The 21,123-nt window shown below is 42.7% G+C and overlaps 2 protein-coding genes and 1 non-coding gene across 4 annotated transcripts in view; 1 reads left to right on the top strand and 2 right to left on the bottom strand.

Moving 5' to 3' along the window:
• Positions 1 to 2,022, bottom strand: part of tp63 (tumor protein p63) — a 56,294-nt gene extending 54,272 nt beyond the window's left edge. Inside the window, exon 1 of the mRNA XM_086116622.1 lies at positions 1,959 to 2,022. Coding sequence (XP_085972748.1) covers positions 1,959 to 2,002 — 44 coding nt within the window. The 5' untranslated portion in view covers positions 2,003 to 2,022. The remainder of the gene's footprint in view (positions 1 to 1,958) is intronic.
• On the bottom strand, positions 2,006 to 19,451 carry tprg1 (tumor protein p63 regulated 1). 2 transcript variants are annotated; one of them, XM_086116628.1, is made up of 7 exons: positions 19,282 to 19,451; positions 18,972 to 19,205; positions 18,429 to 18,520; positions 14,359 to 14,535; positions 5,901 to 6,054; positions 4,341 to 4,547; positions 2,006 to 2,023 (listed from the first exon to the last, which is right to left on the bottom strand). In XM_086116628.1, exons 1-6 carry the CDS (start codon positions 19,294 to 19,296, stop codon positions 4,353 to 4,355), a joined length of 867 nt encoding a protein of 288 aa, XP_085972754.1. In that variant the 5' UTR covers positions 19,297 to 19,451; the 3' UTR covers positions 2,006 to 2,023; positions 4,341 to 4,352. The 2 variants fall into 2 exon arrangements, with proteins under 2 accessions (XP_085972754.1, XP_085972753.1); XM_086116627.1 differs by lacking the exon at positions 2,006 to 2,023 and having other exon boundaries at positions 2,278 to 4,547; positions 19,282 to 19,449.
• On the top strand, positions 14,611 to 14,682 carry trnah-gug (transfer RNA histidin (anticodon GUG)). The gene has a single exon. It is a non-coding gene; the product is annotated as a tRNA-His (tRNA).
• Positions 19,452 to 21,123: the final 1,672 nt, after the last annotated feature.

The raw sequence follows: 21,123 nt of genomic DNA, 5'->3' as shown, positions 1-21,123 counted from the left end.
GAGAGTAGCTAACGGCAATGTTTTGTTTTGCTTGTTGTTGATTTTTTTTTAAACACACAAAAAGAATGATCGGAAAATGTTGAACTCTCCTTTGGAAATGGCTGGCCTGGCATGAGTTAAAGTTGTTGATGAAGTAATTCCGGATGATGATTAAAGACGTTTAGTCTGTTGGGATTCTTGTTTCCTGCCACAAAAGCACACCAACCGATGGAGTGTACCCGCGGAAAATAATTGGGAGGGAGGTGCGAGGAACACATTGATGTTGATGATGACGATGTAGCCGCAGGTAACAAATTACCTTCACGACTTGGAATGCAATTATTGGCTGGGAAAGTCACTTTGGATCGACTTGGAACCATGTGTTCCCGACAAAAGCACAAGTACACACCAGGAGAGTAAATTCACCATAATTATGGCAGCCAGTTATCGTGGGCAACACATTTTTTTTTTCAATTTGTTTTAAATCAGAGATGCAAATAACCTTTTCTGGAGGATTTTTTTTTGGAGTGCCGATTCCGAATCTATATTGTTTTTCCCCTCCTCTAACACATCAGGTTTTCATAATAATAATATCAACAACTTTTCCTTGCACTGGGAGCAAATATCCTCAGCGGTGTTCACACTCCGAGTAACTCTTCCGCTTTTCCGTTTTCTCAACTTGCAACTTTTGTCAATCCATATTGCCGATTCTGCTCGCAATTGTTCTTTCATGTTTTCAATTCAGCTAGCAACTCCTCTGACCCCCCCCCCCCCCCACCCCCCACCCCCACCGCTACACTGCAGTCTGTCAGAGGGTTACAAAGTGATTAGAATAAGACTGGGGGCAGGTTTCAGCACATAGTGGCCACTAAGAGGACGTATATTCAGCAAACCATGCAGGAAATGACAACTCGGGGAAAATTGACATTGAGCCCTAAGTTGTACATCAAATTCAAAAGTAAAATGAGCTCAATTTTCATTCGTTTGTTCTGGCAATGAGCATTATGAGCAAAAATTCAAACACACGTATGACGGCTTTTGTCTGTGTTACACATCAGAAGGAAAATGTGGTTTTCTTTAATTGTGATTACATATAATGACGTGCGATTCCTACAAAAGGAGCAACTGAGGACACACAACACACACGGTGGCACGCCCAGATTTGCCAAAATGGCTTTCACTCAAGTCGCAGCTGCCATCAGGGAAAAGTGCTGGCAAGTCAAGTAAAATATAAACAACCAACAACGAAAATCCAGAGGCGAAGAGTTGCTAGCAGAGTACATGGGAGAAAATTGGCTCACGGTTGGAGATTCCAGGGAGGCGTAAGAAAGGCTAGCGTAGCAGAAAATGTATGTGTATGTAATGTATGTATATTTGTTAGCATTTAGCTGACTAAAGCAGTTATGTGGTTGTTTTACATTCATGTGTCACTTCTTTGATGTTTACTTTGACAGTAAAGTTGGGAGTGGCATTAAACAGCTTGAAGCCTCTTTAAATTTTAATTGTTCACTATCTGCCAAGCTGATGCTTGTCGTGAAATGAGTTCATGTCGCCATACAGTGCTTAATTTTTTTCCACTTTCATAAACAAGGCACTCTGCAAGCAACTTCTCTGCCTCGACACCTTAACCGAGGTATCGTTTTGATGACATCACGGTGGTTAAAATTTAACTTTGAAGACTACTTTCCGGCAAAACTGTCCAACTTTTAGAGCGTTCAGTTTCGTAGGGATTAACACGTTTCTTGAGGGCTTTTATGGGCGCAGTCAACATCGGCGTGGTGAACATCTTTTACAACCCGTAGAGGTGACGCACAACAAGATGTATAGACAAGGTGTTAAGCTCGGGGCCAGAGCAAAGGACGCAAAAGAGCTCGATCCCACATGAGAGACGCGACCTCACTCTGGGAGGAAACAGGTTAAACCCACTCTGCGGCCCCCCTCGGGTGCTGATACTCGATACAAGGGTGCTGAACTCTTACCTGTTACTTTGCCTTGTGGAGCTACAGCTGGACGACAGGCTCATTAAGGTACTTAACCTCGTTTCCTGTCGAGAGAGAGAAAAAGAGAGAGAGACAGAACACAATTGTATATGTTTGATCACGGTGGCACCCAATGTTAAATATTGGTGGGAAATCAGCTCCTGTGTTGGAAACATCTCCCAGAGGAAACCGAGAACCATGGAAAAACACACAACAAACAATTGTATGTTGATAATTGGACTTTTTTTTTTTTTACATTATATAAATTCAATACACTATTTAATAAATTTGCTACAGTGAAGAAATACATTAAACCAAATTGAATCAAAACCAGACATCTTTATTATGCTTTTTGTGTGTGATTTATTGAAGCTCTCAACACAGACAAACAATATCTGCTTTGCTGAAACAAAATACCCACTTTATCCTTCCCATAACAACAAATGAAACAAACGTGTGTCATAACCTAACAATTGTCGATGATGCCTCATTTATTTGGAATGTAACTTGCAAGGTCTTAATGGATACAGAACAAATCCAAAATATTTGTACCAAAGGAAAAAAAAAGGCATTACAGTATGAAAGTAGCCCCAAGATTTTAAGTCACACAAAAAGACCAGTGAAGAGTAAATACAGTCATACCTCGGTTTTCCACCATAATCAGTTCCAGCTGTTCTAAAACCGAAACCACGCTCTTTTAAAAAACAAAACTCTTTATTGAACACGTCTGTTCACAATGGAACGCTCCACGAGGGCGCGTCACTTCCTCGTCTACCCGAGGAAGCGTCACTTCCCCATGTAAGGAAGGCGAGAGGAGTCAAGTGACGCATTCAAGTGCGCTCAGGTTGTTCGAGAACCGAAATTCGGTCGTCATCCGAAGCATAAAAACCTCTAAATTTTTGGTCGAAAACCGATTTGGTCGAGAACAGAGACATTTGAAAACCGAGGTTTGACTGTACTTAAGTCAGTAACGCAGTGTAATTTTTTTTTTAACTTACAAGTAAAAATACACATCGGTTGAATATTTGTAATGACAAGGTTGCTCAACGTCGAGTAAAAGTGGGACAGCAGCTGCCGCGAAGGTCAGGAGAGAAACGGAGCGTCACCTCGTGAAAACACACAAGTTCCGTGTAAAAATTACACAAGACAAATGTACAGTATATTTGTGATCAAAAGACCGGCTGGTCAGACTTTTTTGCACCGCACATAGAAAAAGAACATCACCCAGTAAAAACTTGTCAACTAGTTAGATCCCCTTGTGTGACTAAACACAAAAAAAAAAAAAGCACAGGAAACAAATTTAGATTTGTGATCACAAAACTAGCTTCATTTTTGGTGTGAATGGGACAACAGCTGCCGGGATTCTCAGCAGACACAAACGCAGCAGCGCAGTTCAAAACACACAAGCGCCTGTGTAAAAATACACAAACAATTGTATGTTTATAAATATAAAGCTAAAATGACAACCGCGCCCCCCACTGCGCTTGGGGTGGATCTCGAAGGAGGGTGAACCGCGTGCTGAGTAACTTTTTATGTGAGATGCGGTGAGAGGAAGAAAGGAGTCCCCCACTGTGACAGAGAGACAAATTAGCATGCCAGTACAGTGTAAACAGGAGAAGAAGAAAGTGCGGCACTAGCAGTGGCGGAAAAGTCAAAGTCAAACCAAAGAAAGCAAAACTGGTGTTTAAAATGCATTAAGTTGGCCTTTTCTGGTTCTTGTTTTTTTTAATACAAAGAATAAAATTAAGACCAGCAAAAGCGATGTTCTTTTTCCCACCGAATTTTATTTCAACACTAAAATTTCAACCCCCCCAAAAAGAAAAAAAAACACATCATAAAAGTCAGTGACACGCACAAATTATTAGCGAGTGTCTACTTTAAACAGCGTGTAGCGCAAATGCTAACATAAACGACTAGCATGGAAACTACAAGCGAAACAATCTCCTCCCTGTTTGTAGACCGAACTGTGCTAACACATTTGGTGAATAGTGAACATCCGCATATTCACGGTGCGGCATATGCATATGCTGAAAAATTCACATTTTCATTGTTTTTGAGCGCAGGCCGAAGAAATAAACTTGTTGCTTCGCTGGCATCTTGGGGCATCCAAATGCCAACGAACTATTTTGAAGTGAATTGAGGGGCTTCTGTTGTGCACTTTCTTTGAGAAGCTGGGTCCATCCCCTTCTACATTGCCATAACTGTATACCAGACTTGGCCCGATCCCTTGCGAATAGGGCGTTCACTGCACAGTATATTTGTTTGCATAATTCTAAAATTAAACTATGCCATGGCACCGACCAGTGGATCTGGTCCGAATCAGAAAACCAATTCCGGAGTCAGCTGAAAACGGCAGAAAGGTGAAAAAATGAATTCAAGTACCATGAAAGCGAGCTAAAAGCCGAGGTTTCCCCGCGCCACGCAGTAGCCCAGTTTGTTGGAGTTGCCCAGGAAGGACATGAATCCAAAGTAGGCCTTGATGCAGATGCTCTGGTTCAGCAGCAGGACACCATTGGCCTTCCCAGGCACCGGCTTGACCTTGTGGGCATTTTGTGCCGCCTCTTTGAGCTGCTCGCGGAAGTTCTCCATCTGCAGACAACATGATACGGAAGATACGACGAATGGCAAAACACAAATTGTGATAAACAGAGATGCCGAGGCAATGTCTACTTCCTGTAAAGCTGGCTAGCTAGCTATAAAGCTAAAAGGAATAGGCAAGATATAAACATTACAACTAGGAGCAAGCTACTAGCCATGTTAGCTTACCAGGCTAACGGTGGATGGGGAAACTACATTTCACCTTGATACCAACAAAGTGGGAGCATTTTGGATGACTGATACTTTATCTTATATTTATACAGAGCCTGAAACAATCAGTCAAAGATTTCTGTACCACAGAGCTGACCTCGTTAGCTTAACTGGCTAATCGTGAACAATACCTAGTTACCTACATTGAAAACACAATGTTAGCATTTCTGGTTCATGAGCTCACAACACACTTAGTGTGGGGCTTTTGAAACGGATCATCTCCCCTTTCGCCAAAAAATCCTTACAAGCACTGGGACACTCAATCATTCCGTTTCATTCTTCAAATGACAGAGAAGGGCTGCTTACGAATGGTGCCATGGAGGAAAAAAACGGTCTTTTGCCACCCAGAAGCACTTGTGATGTGCTGGTGAAAAGGTCTCTAATGACCTTGCCAAACAAACCACCGTCCTCCTCCTCCACGTCTTCTCTGTACCGAGCTGAAATGTTGTGACACGGCTCAGGTGGCCATGGCTGTGATTGCTCAATTCTCTTCTCCACCTCATGCGAATTAGCGCAATTCATCACCTTTGCCGTGATGAAATCTCCGCTGAAATCACTGATTAGACTTTCGATTTCTTGTCAGGCCTTATTTTACCAATAACTAATCTTGAAGCGCAAAAGCAGCAGGTCATCGATACAGAAGCATGTTATACACTCGACATTTACAATTTGACTGATTATTCTTCTATGAACGCTATTTACTGGTTAAATGACTCAGGGAGCATTCCATTTGAGTTTTATCGGAGATGAATCATGCTTCCATATAAAAACATTTCATCAGACTGTTATTTTCTTCTTTTTTTTTTTTTATGATGCAATAGAGTATTTGTGTGTCTGGTACATAAAAAGGTGACCACATAGTGAAACATCTAAGGCAGATGGTGATTTGTTTGCGTTACACAATAATTTTTCCTGATGGGAGAGAATCGAGCGTCGCTGATGGCGTAGTGGTACATTCGCCTGACTGGCAACCATTTCAGGGTGTGGTCTGCCTTCCGCCCTGAGTCAGCAGGGATAGGCTCCCGCGATGACCCCCGTTTGGGATTTTCTGCAGCTTGCGAAACTGTACGGCGGCGCCTCTCAAGGTCATGCTGCGCTTCACAAGCACCCCGGTCCCCGTCTTTGGAAACTTACGTGGCAAATGGAGGCGAAGGCGTCGCTGAATTTCCTCACGGGATGTTCCGTGAAGGTCATGTACGGAAGGTCGGTGGCGAAGGGGTTCCACCAGGAGATAAAGGACGGCTCCCTCAGGCGGTCCCAGAAAACCCGCAAGCCTTCGCCCTCGCGGCTGATCACACAAAATTTGAATATCGGAGCGTTAAACATCAAAATATTTTGACAGTGCCACCAGGAAGTGCCATACGGAAGCCGAGAGGAGTCGAGTGGCGTATTCGGGTTTGCTCAGTTTGGTCGAAAACCGTCTTTCCGTCATAATCCAAGGTGTAAAAATCTCGAATTATTTGGTCGAAATCCAATTTGGTCGATAACAGAGACGTTCGAAAACGGAGGTTTGACTGTATTGGTGTATTTTTTTTTTTTTTGGTCCAATGTTTTTGTATTTTCACATATTTTGTTGTAAACATTTTGAGCATGGTTACTTATGGGCCTCCGGTTAAAACTGACGTGAAATCAAGGCAACTCATTTTCACTCCCGTATTTGGTCAGCTAATGTTTTAGTAAATTCTCGAGAGGCTTTCAGTTGAACGTGCAAGGTTTCATGAATAAAAACAGCTTTGAGATAACCATTTTTGGGCTGGCTGCAGAGGAGAGAAGGTTTGCCAACTCTAGTCAGGATATTGAAGTGTGCGCGTGTAATACACACACGTGTATGTACAAATATTTATCAATGTGCGTGTGTGTGTCTGTCATACAATAAACAGGCTTCCCTAAAATGTGTAAAGTGCTTTAGGAATTAATTTAAGGAGCAAGAAAAGCAAATCCTATTTTTGTGTTTCACTCAAAATACAGTACAAATATCACATAGAAATATATTAACAATAGCTCTAATGCGGTCTTCATTTTTTTTTTTCCTCATCACTTCTCATGATTTCCCTGCAGGGGACAAGTAGATGTGTCGGTATTCAATGGCATTAGCGCACTCGGGGGCACGCTCATTATGTGAGCGTGATCTTGAGACTTAAAGCTAATCAACGGCGTGTTCGTCATATTCCGTCTTCTGTCTGCGCGCTCATTTTTAAGGGGAAAATACCGAAGATTTTAATGAAAAAGCCCTCGGGCTCCGTCTTTTCGAGGCTAGAGAAAGCGTTTTGATGACTGAGGGCTACGAGAGTCACAGGTCTTTGAAATGTTCCACACAACTTGGCGTGGTATTTGTCCATCAAATGTATTCCAAGCCTGAGCGTAATATCGGTGGGGTACGACGCTACCTTTGTTGGGAGGTTCACAGGAAGTTCAAAAATCAAGAGCAATGCTACAATATTTACGACAGGTTGGAGATTGTTGGGGAGGGAAAAATAAAAAGGTTACTTCAATGACTGAAAGCCTGGAGCTAGCTAGCATCGTTGAGTGGAAGTTACGCAACACTCATAAATACCATTTGATTCATCGGTTAGATTTGGCGCACCCGCTCTCCCCTTCAAAAACAGAACGTCAAAAAACAAAACCGTTTACAGTCAGTGTGGCAGTGTGTTGTGTTGTTAGTCACGCAAACCTGAAAGTCAAAAGAAAGGTTTCTGAATTTCATCTCACCCTCACACTACACCGAACACCAAAGCCTACCCCACCAAAAAAAAAAAACCTACCCACTAAACCTAGCCCTTAGAACACCTAACCCTTATGGTTAACCCTAACCTTAAAATCTAATCCCTAAAGAGAGCACCTAACGTTAACCGCAACCCACACCCTAACCCTGAAACTTCGTCCTAAACCTGATAAGTAAAACTTAAGTCACAGGGACGGCTTCAGGGTTTTTCCTCTAAAGGTTGGGAGTGAAGGGGTCTTGACCGATAGAGACGGGGGGGGGGGGGGAGAAAACCATTTTTAAATATATTTGAGAAGATAAAATAAAATGCTAGCAGGGCTTCACTGGAGCTACACAGATTTCTAACGTCGGAGCACAAATCGGTGACTAGTGGCCTAAAATGGGGATGAACAAACCGGAATGCAGCCGATTTCCAAAGAACAGAGATGCCTTGAATGATCCGTCATCGGGCTAGGTGCTCATTTGATCACAGAACCTTGCATAAGATTCGGTTAAAACATCCCCCGGGGCCAAACAACAGCGGCACAACCTCGCAAGCGAATGCCACGGTGGGCAAGGGAGGGGCGGCGTCATCGCGCAAAACCATCCAGATGTGTTTACAGAAGCACTTTTAGAAATGACAATGGTGCAAAGGAACATTCTGTGCAAAGGGGGGGGGGGGGAGTAAAAGGTGGCCCAAAAAAAAAAAAAAAAAAAAAAAAAGGAAAGCCTGGTCTCAAAAGACTGATTACATTTCCTCAGAGGCAAGTGAAGACGGGGGGGTTAGGTGGGTACACATTGGCCTTTGTGAGCGCACTGAGCTATGGCCCTCGTGTAAATGGGAATGTATGTAAATATATATATTGAAAAAAGAAAAAAAAAAAGCTTTGTGAATTCCACAGGTAAGCTTATCAACGGCGAGCCAGACCAGCCCAAACAGGCAGAGAGCAGGGCGGGGCTTTTTTTTTTTTTTCAGCCAGAGGCCTTGGACGTCTTCAGTGGCTTTAAAAGTGGGAGGGTGCTGGCGTTTTGGACTTTCACTGCGACTGAAGAGACAGCCTTGGCCTCTGGCAATCCAAGCAAAGTGCAAATTAGAAACCATGCGAGGATGGGTATAAAATATGATCTCAAGATTAAGGGGCTCAAGCAGTGCAGGGCAGGGGGGTGGGGGGGGGCATCCAACCTGTCGCCCCCCCCAAGTCAGCTTAGATGGACTGCGGCTTTGAAGTGATCTTGATCCTAAAATGGCAGCTTCATAAACATAAAATGGTGGTGCAAATTTGGTAGCAATCGGATAAAATCTCTCGGTCAAGTTTGTTAAAGGAACCTTTAACCCCCCAAATTGAAAACTAAAATGTTGGGTGTCAAACCAAAATGGCAGACTTGCGTGTTTTTTTCAGGCTTGGCTGCGTGATACTTTTTTTTTTTTTCCTGACAGACATGTTGACCGAATTGGTAAACGGATCATATTTAACAACAATCGGACATGATTTCCGAAGCCTAAATCCTAAAATGTCTGCTTGAACGAAAATGGTGGACCTCACGTATCTTTTCCGGCGTTATATAGCTTCTAGAGACTTTTTTCGGTCGGTCTACTCGCGATAGCGACCAAATTTAAAATGACTAAATTCAACTTGCTTTGGGGGGTGACTTTTGGTCCATGGTTCCATGACCTCGTGATGTCATCCTTCATCCTACACCTGAAGATAGGAAGGTGAGGAAGGTAAGGAAATCCACCCTTGACTGACCTCCCCCCTCGACCCCCCCGACCCACCTAGCGCTCCACTTAATCCGGCAGTGTGCACATACACGAAGAGAAACACTGTATTCTGAGCTTCGGGGCGAGTGATGGGAAAGAAAAAAAAAATCCTCCTATGGGCTTTCAAGCGCTTCGGACGCGTAAGTCAACACGCAAGATAAATAGAGTGCAGCTCCAGCTGTCATGGCAAGTGTCCCACATTGTCTCGGGGCGAACAAACAAATGTGCACTGATTGCTCAACAGCGCCCGGAGCTTTGTCAGCCGCCCATGGGTGCATACATCCAACTGAGGGTGTGGAGTGGCGGGCCAGGAACAACACAGGCAAGAGGGGTAAGGTGCCTGCGAGTAGGGGTAAGGTGCCAAGATGAGGGAAGGCTTTTTTGTGCCGGAGTTAGGGAAAAGGTGAGGTGCTACTGTATTAGGGCAAGATTTAGGGGTTATGTGTGAGGTCGATGTTTAGGGATGAGGGTTAAGGCTAGATTTTGGTGACCGGGGTTTAGGAGATAGGCTTAAGTGTTGCTTGAGTGGTGCTTGTTTTCGGATTAGGATTTTAATATAGCGGTTCGGATGAGGTACCAGGTGATAGGGGTCAGGGTGAGGGCGAAGATGGTATGGTTAGTGTTGAAATGGGGTTAGGGTTTGGTTTGGGGGTTAGGATTAGGTGCTACGTTTAGGTCTTTGTTGTTGTTTTTTTCTTTGTGTTCACTTTAGGGAGCTGCATTCAGGCACTGGAATTAATCTTAATTGCTATCTTTAAAGCAGGGGTATCAAACTCACTTTTTGTCACAGGCCACATTGTAGTGACCCTTTCCCTTGGAGGGCCGTTATGACTGTGAAAACATATAAAGAAGTCAAGAATGGTTCATTGAACGCTTGTTCGATTAGTGTAATTCGGGCTTTGGTAACAAGAAAACGCTTACAAAATCTCGCCTACTTATTACATATGAGAAGTTGAAATCTTGGTACAGACTTTAGCAATATTCAGAGAAGTTGACATGTTTGATTTGCTTTCACGGGCCACATAAAATGATGTGGCGGGACAGATCTGGCCCCCGGGCCTTGAATTTGACACGTGTGCTTAAGAGGTTCTACGTTAGGGTCCCTCGAGGTGAATCAATTTAGATCGGTACACCAGGAGCATCACTTATTTAGTTCTCTTCATTCATTTATAACATTCCTGAATATTCAGGAGGAAAAGTCCCATGTGCGCTTTTCGCTTTTAAGGAATGTAACGTGTTTATTGTCACTTGTTTTTGGAGACGTACTGTTGTTCTAATATGTCATTCTTTTATTTAGCGGCGCATTTAGCAAAATGAGGTCAAAGCAAGTATAATGTCAGTAAGCAGGGGATTGGGAGTTGTTATCTTGCAGCATGAAAAGCCTAAAAAAAAATTGAATAGATCAGCTGGAGGCACCCTTCATGGACTTGTGCAGCACCATTCAGGCCTCTTCAATGTGGCACTGATTGCAAAGCTACGCTACGAAATACAGTAATGAGAGCAGCAGTGGCCTCTGGTGGCAGTAAGGGGTACTGTCAAAATGGATGGGAAGCATGTGAACATTCTTCAATGTCATGCAAGTAAAAAGAGAAGAGTGTAAAATAGCGCTCACTAAAATAATAGCATCAACATTAAACCAGATTTAAAACCATAATCTGACACCATCATTTATTACTCTAACCCTGTAGTGAAAAACCTGACTCAGCTTTAAAACATAATTGGTCACCTTACCATCGTTTAAAACCTAAGTCAAACATGACACCCTGATTTGAAACCCTAAGCCAAGCAAGAAATCTTATATTTGAAAAGCTGACCCTTTTCAACCCTGAAATCATCACTTGAGACCCTCCTTTTACCCAGATTGAGAAAGATTACTTAGAAACCCTAAATCTCTCCCGAAACCTCATCCCGTCTTGAGTCGCTACTTTGAAAGCCTACCCCAGGTTTGATACCCTAATTTGAAACTAACTTGTAACCCTGACCCGGGCTTGGTCGTCTAACGCTACTTTTACACACCAAACCCTGTCAAGACCCTACTTTGAAACCCCGATTCAAAAAAGGTTAATCCTGGTTTGAAACCTTACATTAAACACTTACTCAGGCTTGAAACTCGTTTGAAATGCAAACCTGACAATCTCACGCTGCCTTAAAAAAACAAACAAACAAACAAACAAACAAAACGCCATTTGAAACCCTAATGCGTGACTGGTTGACTTATTTTGCTGGGCTCTTACAGGCCTCTGCTGACCGACTGCATGAACTACATCTGCTTGTCGAGCTTCAATCAAAGTGGATTGTCTTGTTTGACGTTTGTGTTCCGGACACTCAACGCTGATGTATTTTTTTATTTTTTCTTACATTAATCACCAAAGTACAAAATGGACTGAAATTCCATTTGGTCCTCTGTTAAAAAAAGAAAAAAGACAAGAAAAATAGACCTTGAAAGCTTTTAGCGAGTGGGGGGAAAAGTGACGCGCTAGGTAATGAGCAAGTCTAGACGGCACTTAAAAACATCTTTGAGCACACCTGCAAATGTGCGCAATGGAAACAAAATGGTGACGTCTAAAAATACACACAGAACCCCCACAGCACTTTGCACCGGAGTCGTCCAGGATGTTGTTGGGGGGGCGTGGGGGGGGGGCGTGAACAAAGTCTGAACAGTCATTGTGGTGATGTGTCCCTATCCCAGCTGTCTTCTGGCAGCAGGCGGGGGGACACCCTGAACCGGTTGCCAGCCAATCGCAGTGCACACAAAGACGAACAACCATCCGCGCTCACACTCACACCTTGGGACAATTTAGAGTGTTCCGTTAACCTGCCATGCATGTTTTTTGGAATGCGGGAGGAAACCGGAATACCCGGAGAAAACCCACGCAGGCCCGGGGAGAACATACAAACTCTACACAGGAAGGTCGGAGCTGGAATTGAACCTGGTACCTCTGCACTGTGAGGTCGACGCGCTACCCCGCTGGACCAAATTTGAAACTCAAATGCAGGCTTGGCACCCGAATTTCAAACCCTTTGTTTGAACTCAAATCTGAACCCCCCCACACACACAAAAAAGGCAATTACTGTATTTAGGTTTTTGGGGGTTTTTTTCTAAGCAAAGAAAGTTGACATTTCATCGGCATAACTTGTGTAGATGAGGACTCATTTTTCCCACAGATCACTTTCCCGCCAAATAAGAGGCGGTGACAGATTGACCTCGTCGCAAAATGAAGAACACTTCCTGTGGGACAAAAAGAGGAGAGGAGCGAGAACGTCGTCCTGGCTTGGATCTGTCTCTCTCCCTCGACCGTCCCGTGGCGTCTTCCGCCGACTCTTTTATGTATAATTTAAGGAAATGCGCGCGAGATAAAGCCCGGAATAAAGACGGCGCTCTCTAAGCTCTTCACAGCGCGTTACATTTTATTCATCAAATTAACCGGCGTCGCCGGGCTGTCCCCCGAGCCGCCTTTAAAAAGGTTCACATCAAAAGGACCGCGTTCATTTTAGCCGCTAATCAGCTAAGTGACAGCTCCAAGTGACAGCTCGGCACTTCCTACCGCTCCAGAAAGAAGGGAGAGGGAGGAAAAGAAAAAAAAAACTCTCCGCGTGCTCTTGCGACGCCTCATCTGAACGGCGTTAACCCATCGACATCGTGCGCCTCATGTCACAGTTGTACTATTCGAACTTTGAAACAGTTTTGGGAGACCAAATGAAGGCTCGTGAAGTATTCGGGTCACGCAGAAAAGGAAAAGAAAAGAGTTGAAAAAAAGTTGGATTTTTACCAGGAGAAAAAGAATTAAGTCATACTTGATGATGATTTTTTTTTTAATTACAATGTTATGAGCATTAATTTTTTTATAAATGTGTCTTACAAAAGAACAGAGTGTTTCTTTTTTAAAAGAAATGTGTTATGTTCTATATAACTGGTTATATTTACTATTGCAATCTTGGGTCATGTCATTTTTTTTCAGAGAGAAAAGCATGTTATTTTTTTAAGGGGGCCTTAAAAAAAATAGTTTTCTTTTTCCAGGATTTTAGAAGAAAAAAAGCACACTGACAAGGTACGTTTAGACTCAGACTGGTCCGCAAGATGCTCGGGTATTAGGACACCGATTCCACTTAACCAGCTTGACATCAAGTTGTTCAACAAAATAACAACTAGTAAGAGTGATATTTTTTTGGCTGAAAAAATCGTGTGAGGATTACGTGGTGTCTTATCGAGGATAGTCGAATTGCCCAAAAAGTTTTTTTCAAGCACAAAGAGAATCACGCCGAGCCACGAAAGTGACATGGTTATAAAAAGAAAAAAAAACAATCTAAATTTTAAAACAGTAAGTTGAAATATGTCCCTCATCAGGACTAGAAATTATCATTAAAACGGGAAACCTTTTTTTGTCCAAACGAGAAACTCTCTTGAAGAAAAGTGCCGTTCTAACGAGAAACTTTTCGAGAGAAATATATTTCACTTTTTCCCCCGCCTCATATCATTTTAGGGTCTCTGTAGAATCAAATTGTATTTTCTTTTCCTGAAAAAAAAATAAGTGGCATTTTGTTCACAAAGGTTTTCATATTTATTTGTAACGGTCATAATCTCACGAGTATAAAGTCGCATTATTTTGATCGAAAATCATTATTTTGAAGGACTCGTAACCTCACAAGGATAAAGTCATACTTTTAGGTGGAAAAATAAGATGCAATCGAGTGCAGTTCAAGTTGAGCTTTCACACGGAATATTTTCTTGAAAAATGATAGCTGAAAACTTACAAGATCCTTTGACCCACAAAAAAAAAAGAGAATCTTTTTGTAACCAATTCACGAAAAAAAAAAAGTACATCCCTAACACTCCTTGGCACTTTTGAGGTACGATGCCAAAAGAAACCCTTGGCTGCAGAAGCAAAGGGGATTTTGTTTCTTTGTGTAAAGCAAAGCGGAGCATGAGCCGGATAATTACAAGGAATTTTGGAAACTCTCGAGGCAGGGACTTTTTTTTTTTCTTCTTTCAAATGTTTTAATTAGCTCCTTAAAGCCAACAAAGAGCTTCAGCGTTCAAGTGGGCGCACTAAGCTAAGCTAACAATGAGCCCGATGAGAGGAGAGATGGACTCAACTGAACCGCGCGACGTGTCCGTGGTTCTGGGCACTTACGAAAGTACGGAGTTGGGCGGGAAGGTGAAGCTTCCGTAGCAGATGCGATCCACCATGTTGAGCGGGATCTTCTGGATCTGCTCGCACTGGAACATCATAAAGTCATACTTGCACACCAGCAGGAAGATGTCGGTGATGACAACCAGGCGCTCCTTTTCGTTGTTCCAGTGATCCACCCTGAAATCAAACACGCCGTGTTTGCTTGAGTGTCACGTTCATGCAGCTTGGTTGGAAAGCGTACCCTGACGGCTCGCCGTGATCGTATAGTGGTTAGTACTCTGCGTTGTGGCCGCAGCAACCCCGGTTCGAATCCGGGTCACGGCAACTTTTATTACGGGACCAATGCATCACATTTTTGTTTTTGTTTTTTTTAAATCAAGGAGAACAACAAAGTCGGAATCATACAATATATATATATATTTTCAAGCCTTGTAAAAATACTAGCGGTGCATCTTCAACGTGTTAAATGGGATTGATTGATTAATGAATGAATTCAAATGAAAGACTTTTTTTTTTTAATTCACACATTTTAATCGCAGCTTGCGATTTGCCATGCGCCCATTCTAGTAGAGCACAGGTGTCAAAATCTAGGCCTGGGGGCCGAATCCGGTCCGCCACGTCATTTTATGTGGCCCGCGAAAGCAGCTCAAACATGTCAACTTCCATGACGCTTTCTAAACGGCCAACCAATATTTTTTTTTAAATTCTCATATGTAACAAGCAAGAGATATATTCGAAACATTTTCTTGTTACCAAACCCCTCATGATAGTAACGTAAACAATAGTTGAATCAACAGTTATTCTTGACTTCTTTATATGGTTTCAGTCATAACGGCCCTCCTAGTGAAACGGCAAATAAAATGTGGCTCGCACCAAAACTGAGTTTGACACCCCTGTAGGATTAGCCTGGAGGTCCTGTGACCAAATCCTGAAGTCAAAAGTTTTAAAAGCGCTTCTGAGTTCTCCGATGAACATTGAACATTGAACATTTTTGACTTTGTCTTGCCGCCCAAATCTTCGGGCCATTTTTCGAGATGCTGGGGCATCAAAGACCTTTTACGCTAAGTCAAATTCACATGGCTAACATTGTCCACTTTGCGATGTTGTATGCTTCTCAACCTACAGGACTCGGCATGACGGCTACGGAGAAGCGTCTTCTTCCCCTTTATTTTTACTTGATTAATTGCAAAGTGGGAAAAGCAAGCACAAATTACAGCAATTACCAGCAACAATCATTTGGTGAATGGGAAAATTGTTGTTGCTTTTTTTTTTCTCATGCTGGCTATTCCGTTAATGACTTGAGAGAGCACTGACAGGATGATTGATGTTGTTTTGTCTGACGTCTTCTCTTTTTACCGTTAAAAACTCTCTAATTGGACCTGGCCAAGGCGGGGGGAAATGACTTTTTGTGCTTTGTGGAAGGCTAGAAGAAGACGCTACCGTTAGCAATTTAGTAGTGCACGAGGTGGCTTCAGGATAATACAAAAAACATGCCATCGGAGGGCTGCTCAATTATGTACTATAGAAGCTCGAAAATTTCACAAAAAATGCCCGCGGCAAAAAGATCAAGTATGCATGCGAGTGTTTCGAAGGCCTCCGTTGGTTTTTTTTTTTTTCAACCAACCAAATAAAGCGAGGGAAATTAAGCAACTCACTTTTTAAAATGAAAAAGAACTTGCTCCTTTTTGGTGGGAAACAATTTCATACAAATACAAACATACAGAGTTCTAAATTAAGAGGGTTTCATATCCGCCGGGCATGTCAGCAACCTCGAGTAACAAAAACAAAACAAAACAAAAAAGGGAGCGTGACGATGACATCCATGTCACAGGGTGACATGGATGACAAAAGAATTGGGACACTGGTGCAAAAGAAGTGGGAATTTTGCAAGAGAAAATGGGGCGGGGGGGGGGGGAATAAGACAAAAGTAGCATTTTTTTTTTCCCCAAGAAAAAAGTTGCGATATGAGAATAAAGTAGAGCTGTTCTCATGGAACTGTTCCAACAACGTTGGCGTTCACTGCTCAAGATCTTTATTTTGCGACTGCACTAAGCTGAATTATCTTTTATATTTTTAGACTGGCTATTTAATTTGTTTGCATCATTATTTCGTGCTGAACCACCGATGCGCTATAAAAAGAGTGCGGCACTAGACTTGCAGACGTATCAAAAGATATCATGTCGGGATGCAGTTAGTTTCATCAAAATGAAACCAGTTGAGGGCAATGGGGGATGAATGCTCGGATGATTTTCTTCTTAACGTATTGATGAGGGATCAGATCGGGACTCGGCATCTGTTCTTAGGCCTTGGGAACAAACTGAGGCCTCGATTTGATTGTTGCGTTCGGCTGTATAGGACTGAAAGGTGGATGATGTTCAAAAGCTTCACAAACTAAATACACACACACTTCACAACACCTTGGTAAAGTTCAAACATGAACATACCAAACACATTTCATTGGACATGCTGAACGCGCAACAAAATTCCAGCTGCCAACCGGTTTGGTCAAAGTGAAAGTGACTTTCTGGAATTTCTACTTGGCCTCCATTTCGTCGGGCTTCTCGCTTTGAAACGGAGCTGAAACTGCCTGCAAAAAGTGGGCGCTAATGCCAATGAGAAGAGGCATATGCTAGCGGTAACAATTTTACCAATGTGTATTGATTCTGACAAGTGAAGCTCAAAATGTAATAGAATTGCCTATAATTATTTCCAAAATGGCGAGATATTGCAAGAATCCAGGAGGTTTAGAATTTCGGCTATTTCCACATCAAGCAGCCAGGAAGACTGGGTGGAGCAAGTAAATGGTGTTGCTCCCTTGAACATAAACAACAACATTGAGAAGTGACAACATGTCAAGGGACTACCGTATTTTACGCACTAAAAGGCGCACCTATAAGCCTTCTTCAAAGCTCACAGCGAGCCTTCAAATCCGATGCGCCTTGTGTATGGTCATTACGGTAATATTTCGACCCCAAATGGCTCCTTGCTCGAGACATGCTTACAACGCCGAGTTCAAACTTAAGGCGATCCGGGTTCAACGTTAATGAGTCAATTTTATAACTTGCTGTTGGTTGAGTGAACTGTGGCGCTGCTTTATTAAATACGTTTTACTGACATCTGATCGTTCTGTTGGTGTTTCCTTGAGCATAGCTCCATCTAGTGGATGCATTGTAGATTGCGTCTTATAATGCGGTGCGCCCAATGTATGAAAAGAAATTACAAAATAGGCCATTCATTGTAGGTGCGCCTCATAACCCAGTGCGCCTTTTTGTGTGGAAAATACGGTACTGGAACGCTAACGATGCAGGTTCGGCAAAGAAACGAAGCAGCTTCTGTGAACATAAGGTTCAACATGACGTCGACAACATGGGTCACTACAAGCTTTGCAGGAATCTGGCAGCTGCGAAAACCTGCTGACCCGAATGTAGGACAAACTGTATTGGGAAAAACTATATTATTTATAATTCAATCTTGCTCGCTCGCTGTGCCTTTCAAATGTTTCCTGAAAGCTTGAGGGGGGGAAAAAAGGCGCTTACAGCACTAACGCCCGCCAGAGCACTCGCTATTTCCAACCTGTCAGTTTAACATTGATTTCTTGGATTTCAGTTAGGGCATTTTACAGCAGCTCTTTCCAGTGCTTAATCTGAGCGCACCTGGGTTATATTCAGTCAACTGGATAAGATTTGGAGAGGCGCGCACACACACACACACACACGCACACACACACACTTGTCTATATAAAATCACAGTCGACAGCCAGGGCACAAATCAAACATGAAGTAATGTACATTTGACATCTTAGTTTTTCATTTTTTAAAAATAAATTAGCAAACATTGCCAAAATGTGGTTCTCACTATACTGCGGTTCACAGTTTACAACGCCGCTTTACCGTAGATTTTTTAAGCGATAGTTTCAGATGGATTTTTACAGTACAGATGGGACAGTGGGGCTCATATTTTCTTTCTCTGTTATTTTCCAACTTAATGGTTGCATTTAATTGATATCATGCAGAAGTGAGCCTATACGTCAAAAAGAAGTGTGTGTGTTTATGGGTGGGTTGCGAACTCACTCTGCCAGTAACCAGATGCCAAGAATGTTGCCATCAACTTGCGGATCCACCAGAACTTTAACCTCTTTGATGGCTTGGTGCAGCGTGCCGGGCTGCATAGAAAAACAGACACACGAGTTATGTCACTACTGCCTCAAATGGTCCTCAAAGAGACACAAACTAAACACACTCAGACAGAACAATATTTCTATCGGCATTTTGTGTTGCCATTAATTTCTCTTGCAAAAAATAAATACAAAAACAAGCGTTTTTGTTTTGATACTCATTTCTTGGTTATGCTTTCATTTTTGGCATTTGGATTCACACATTACAACTACAAAAAGTGCTCATTTAGTTGTGTGATACTTTGTTTTGTTCAGTCAGCTCCCCCTCCAAAAGATAAAAATAAATCATAGTCAAGAAAAATGCGATTAAAAATCCTTTGGTGAGGTGACACCATAAAGTCAAAAGTTAATGTTGGTGTGTGTGCGCCTTTTATGATTCTAACGCGAGGCTCCTCCGTGAGTCTCAAAATGTTACGTATTGTAATAAATCACAATTTACCCTGAGGACGAAGAACTTCTTGCATTTAAACTGATTTATAGACAGCGGTGGCTCTCCTGACGGGTCCCCGAATTGACAGAGGCTCACTCCGCAGTCCGTCACCGGCTCCTCGGCTTTTGTGCTGGGCTGCTTCTCCATCTCAGTCGCCGCAGACGCGGGCGCGGGCACGGGCACGGGTCCTGACGCGGCCGCGGCCGCAGCTACCTCCGCCGCCGTCGCCTCCTCCATGGAAGTCTTTGATCAGTGAAAAGCGTTAACAACTGAGATTTTTTTTAAATGAAGGCGAAGAAGAGGCAGCGTATTCACCCACCCCAACTGACGACATAAAACAACCACAGCCGAAGTTAAGTTTCCTTCTCCTCTATCGAAACTTGGAGAGGGTAATTTTCGAAAAGTGAAACTTGGTGACAGGTGCAGCGAGAACTTCCTTCTTCCGGGTGTGGCGCCTGTCACGTGACCCAAACTATTTGCCCGCTCACAAGATTATCCAACTATCAAACACACAATGCATTTGCGATGAATTATGAATTCATCCGTGTAATTAACGTAAGGGTAATATTTTACATTAATTGCCTTTCCAGCAGCTCCTACATTTTGTTGTTCTACTTCTTCCTTTCATAACTTTGCTGCTGTGAATTGGTAATTTCTCCATTGCGAGACGAATAAAGGTTTTCTTATCTTATCTTATCTTAATGTGAAGACCAGTGATTCAAGAAACCCAAGAAACAGCACAAAAGTCCATGATTCTGTATTTAGCCTTTTTTGAAATTTCATATTGAGGGAATGACCCTTTAAAAGTTATATCCCAAGCAAGCTGTCTTCTTACTCTTTCCAAGTCTAATTTAACGGCGATTTCACACTTCTTTGTAGCAAAAATACGTTTTGCGTCGTCAGCTTTCAGGTCATGACGCCCATTCACGCCACGATGCTAAAAAGGCAGAAAAGAAAGCCTGTGGGAGTCGCTAAGCAGCCGTGCGGAATGCGAACCGTCACAAACATTTCTCTGACAACTGCACAGGGTTCCCAGGTCCAACGAGGCGTTTTGAGATCCGTAACGATCGAGATTGAGCGAGAGTGTGGCCTCACGTCACAAAACATTAGCTTCGCCGCTGATTGACGCCTCAATGGCCGCCGCTATTTTTCCAGGATTTTGTGGGTGTAAAAATCTCATTGTGCAACAAATCGCCCGTCGGTTTCATTGTCCGGTGGCGTCTTTAAATGCCATTGAGTGATATTTTTAGGAAGACGCGTTGAAAATCCTTCATCAACACTGTCAATGTTGTTTACCGCACAAATCTGAGAGCTGTCAAGTCATCTCCGTGTTCAATAAAGCTGTCATAAATAATTCTGCTGTGATTAAGAAAAACAAAAAAACCCTTTTTGAATAAGTCCTCTGTTGTTTGGAAGACAATCTTTCTGCACATCTAGCGGGAATATACCTTTACTCCTTCCTCTGTGCAAACACTTCCTAGACAGAAATAACACACAAAACATATGCAAATGATGTTCCAAATAGTCTAAACGTTGAACTTATAGTTGTTTTCTGCTGTGCGAGAGTTTTTCTATGTTTTCTATATTCACCTTTACCTTACACGCAGATGTTTGCGAAGTCACACCCAAGAAACGGAGACTCACCAATCACAGCGCAGAACAGCTGTCCGACCGTTCCTGGTGGTTTTACATTTAATTCAGCGATACAATTTCTACAAAATAAAGCACACAAAAGTCATGAAAATGATTTGAGATTGTTGATTGTGCATCAACCAAACGTTAAAAAGTATCGGTATTGGTATTGGGGATACTGGCCTTGGATTTACTTGGTATCAGATCGATACCAAATTATTTAATATCGCATCCCACTTGTTTCAGCCCGCAAACTGCAGCAAATTTGTATGTTAGGCTAAATCAGGTTTTGATTCAGCAGCAGGGCTACGGCATCAGATTTATACCAGGTTCAGTTACGTATCTCGATATCCTAACGTGCCTTGATGTATGACATCATTCGACTCTCTTCAGTTTGCGCCACAAAATTGGTTAGAATTTGGGGCCCCCCGCAAAAAAAAAGAGCGACTCGTGGATTCCTGCTGCAACACAATAGGTTACCGGTCCTTTTTTTTAAAAAAATGTAAGCAAGTGAACTTAGAAATCGTTT

This window comes from Hippocampus guttulatus, chromosome 7 (genome assembly GCF_054856545.1).
Source record: "Hippocampus guttulatus isolate MCC_2025c chromosome 7, RoL_Hgut_1.0, whole genome shotgun sequence".
In the NCBI taxonomy this organism is placed as follows: domain Eukaryota; kingdom Metazoa; phylum Chordata; class Actinopteri; order Syngnathiformes; family Syngnathidae; genus Hippocampus; species Hippocampus guttulatus.
The sequence above is the reverse complement of the archived record's forward strand: the minus strand, read 5'-3'. Positions and strand labels throughout refer to the sequence as shown.

Bases quoted from the DNA above. Each gene is read 5' to 3' on its own strand.
- tprg1 (XM_086116628.1), bottom strand. The intron at 18,521-18,971 runs GTAAATTGTGAT...TTTTCTATGCAG, and splicing joins AGAAGTTCTTCGTCCTCAGG to CCCGGCACGCTGCACCAAGC. The intron at 6,055-14,358 runs GTAAGTGCCCAG...TTGTGTGATCAG, and splicing joins CCGCCCAACTCCGTACTTTC to CCGCGAGGGCGAAGGCTTGC.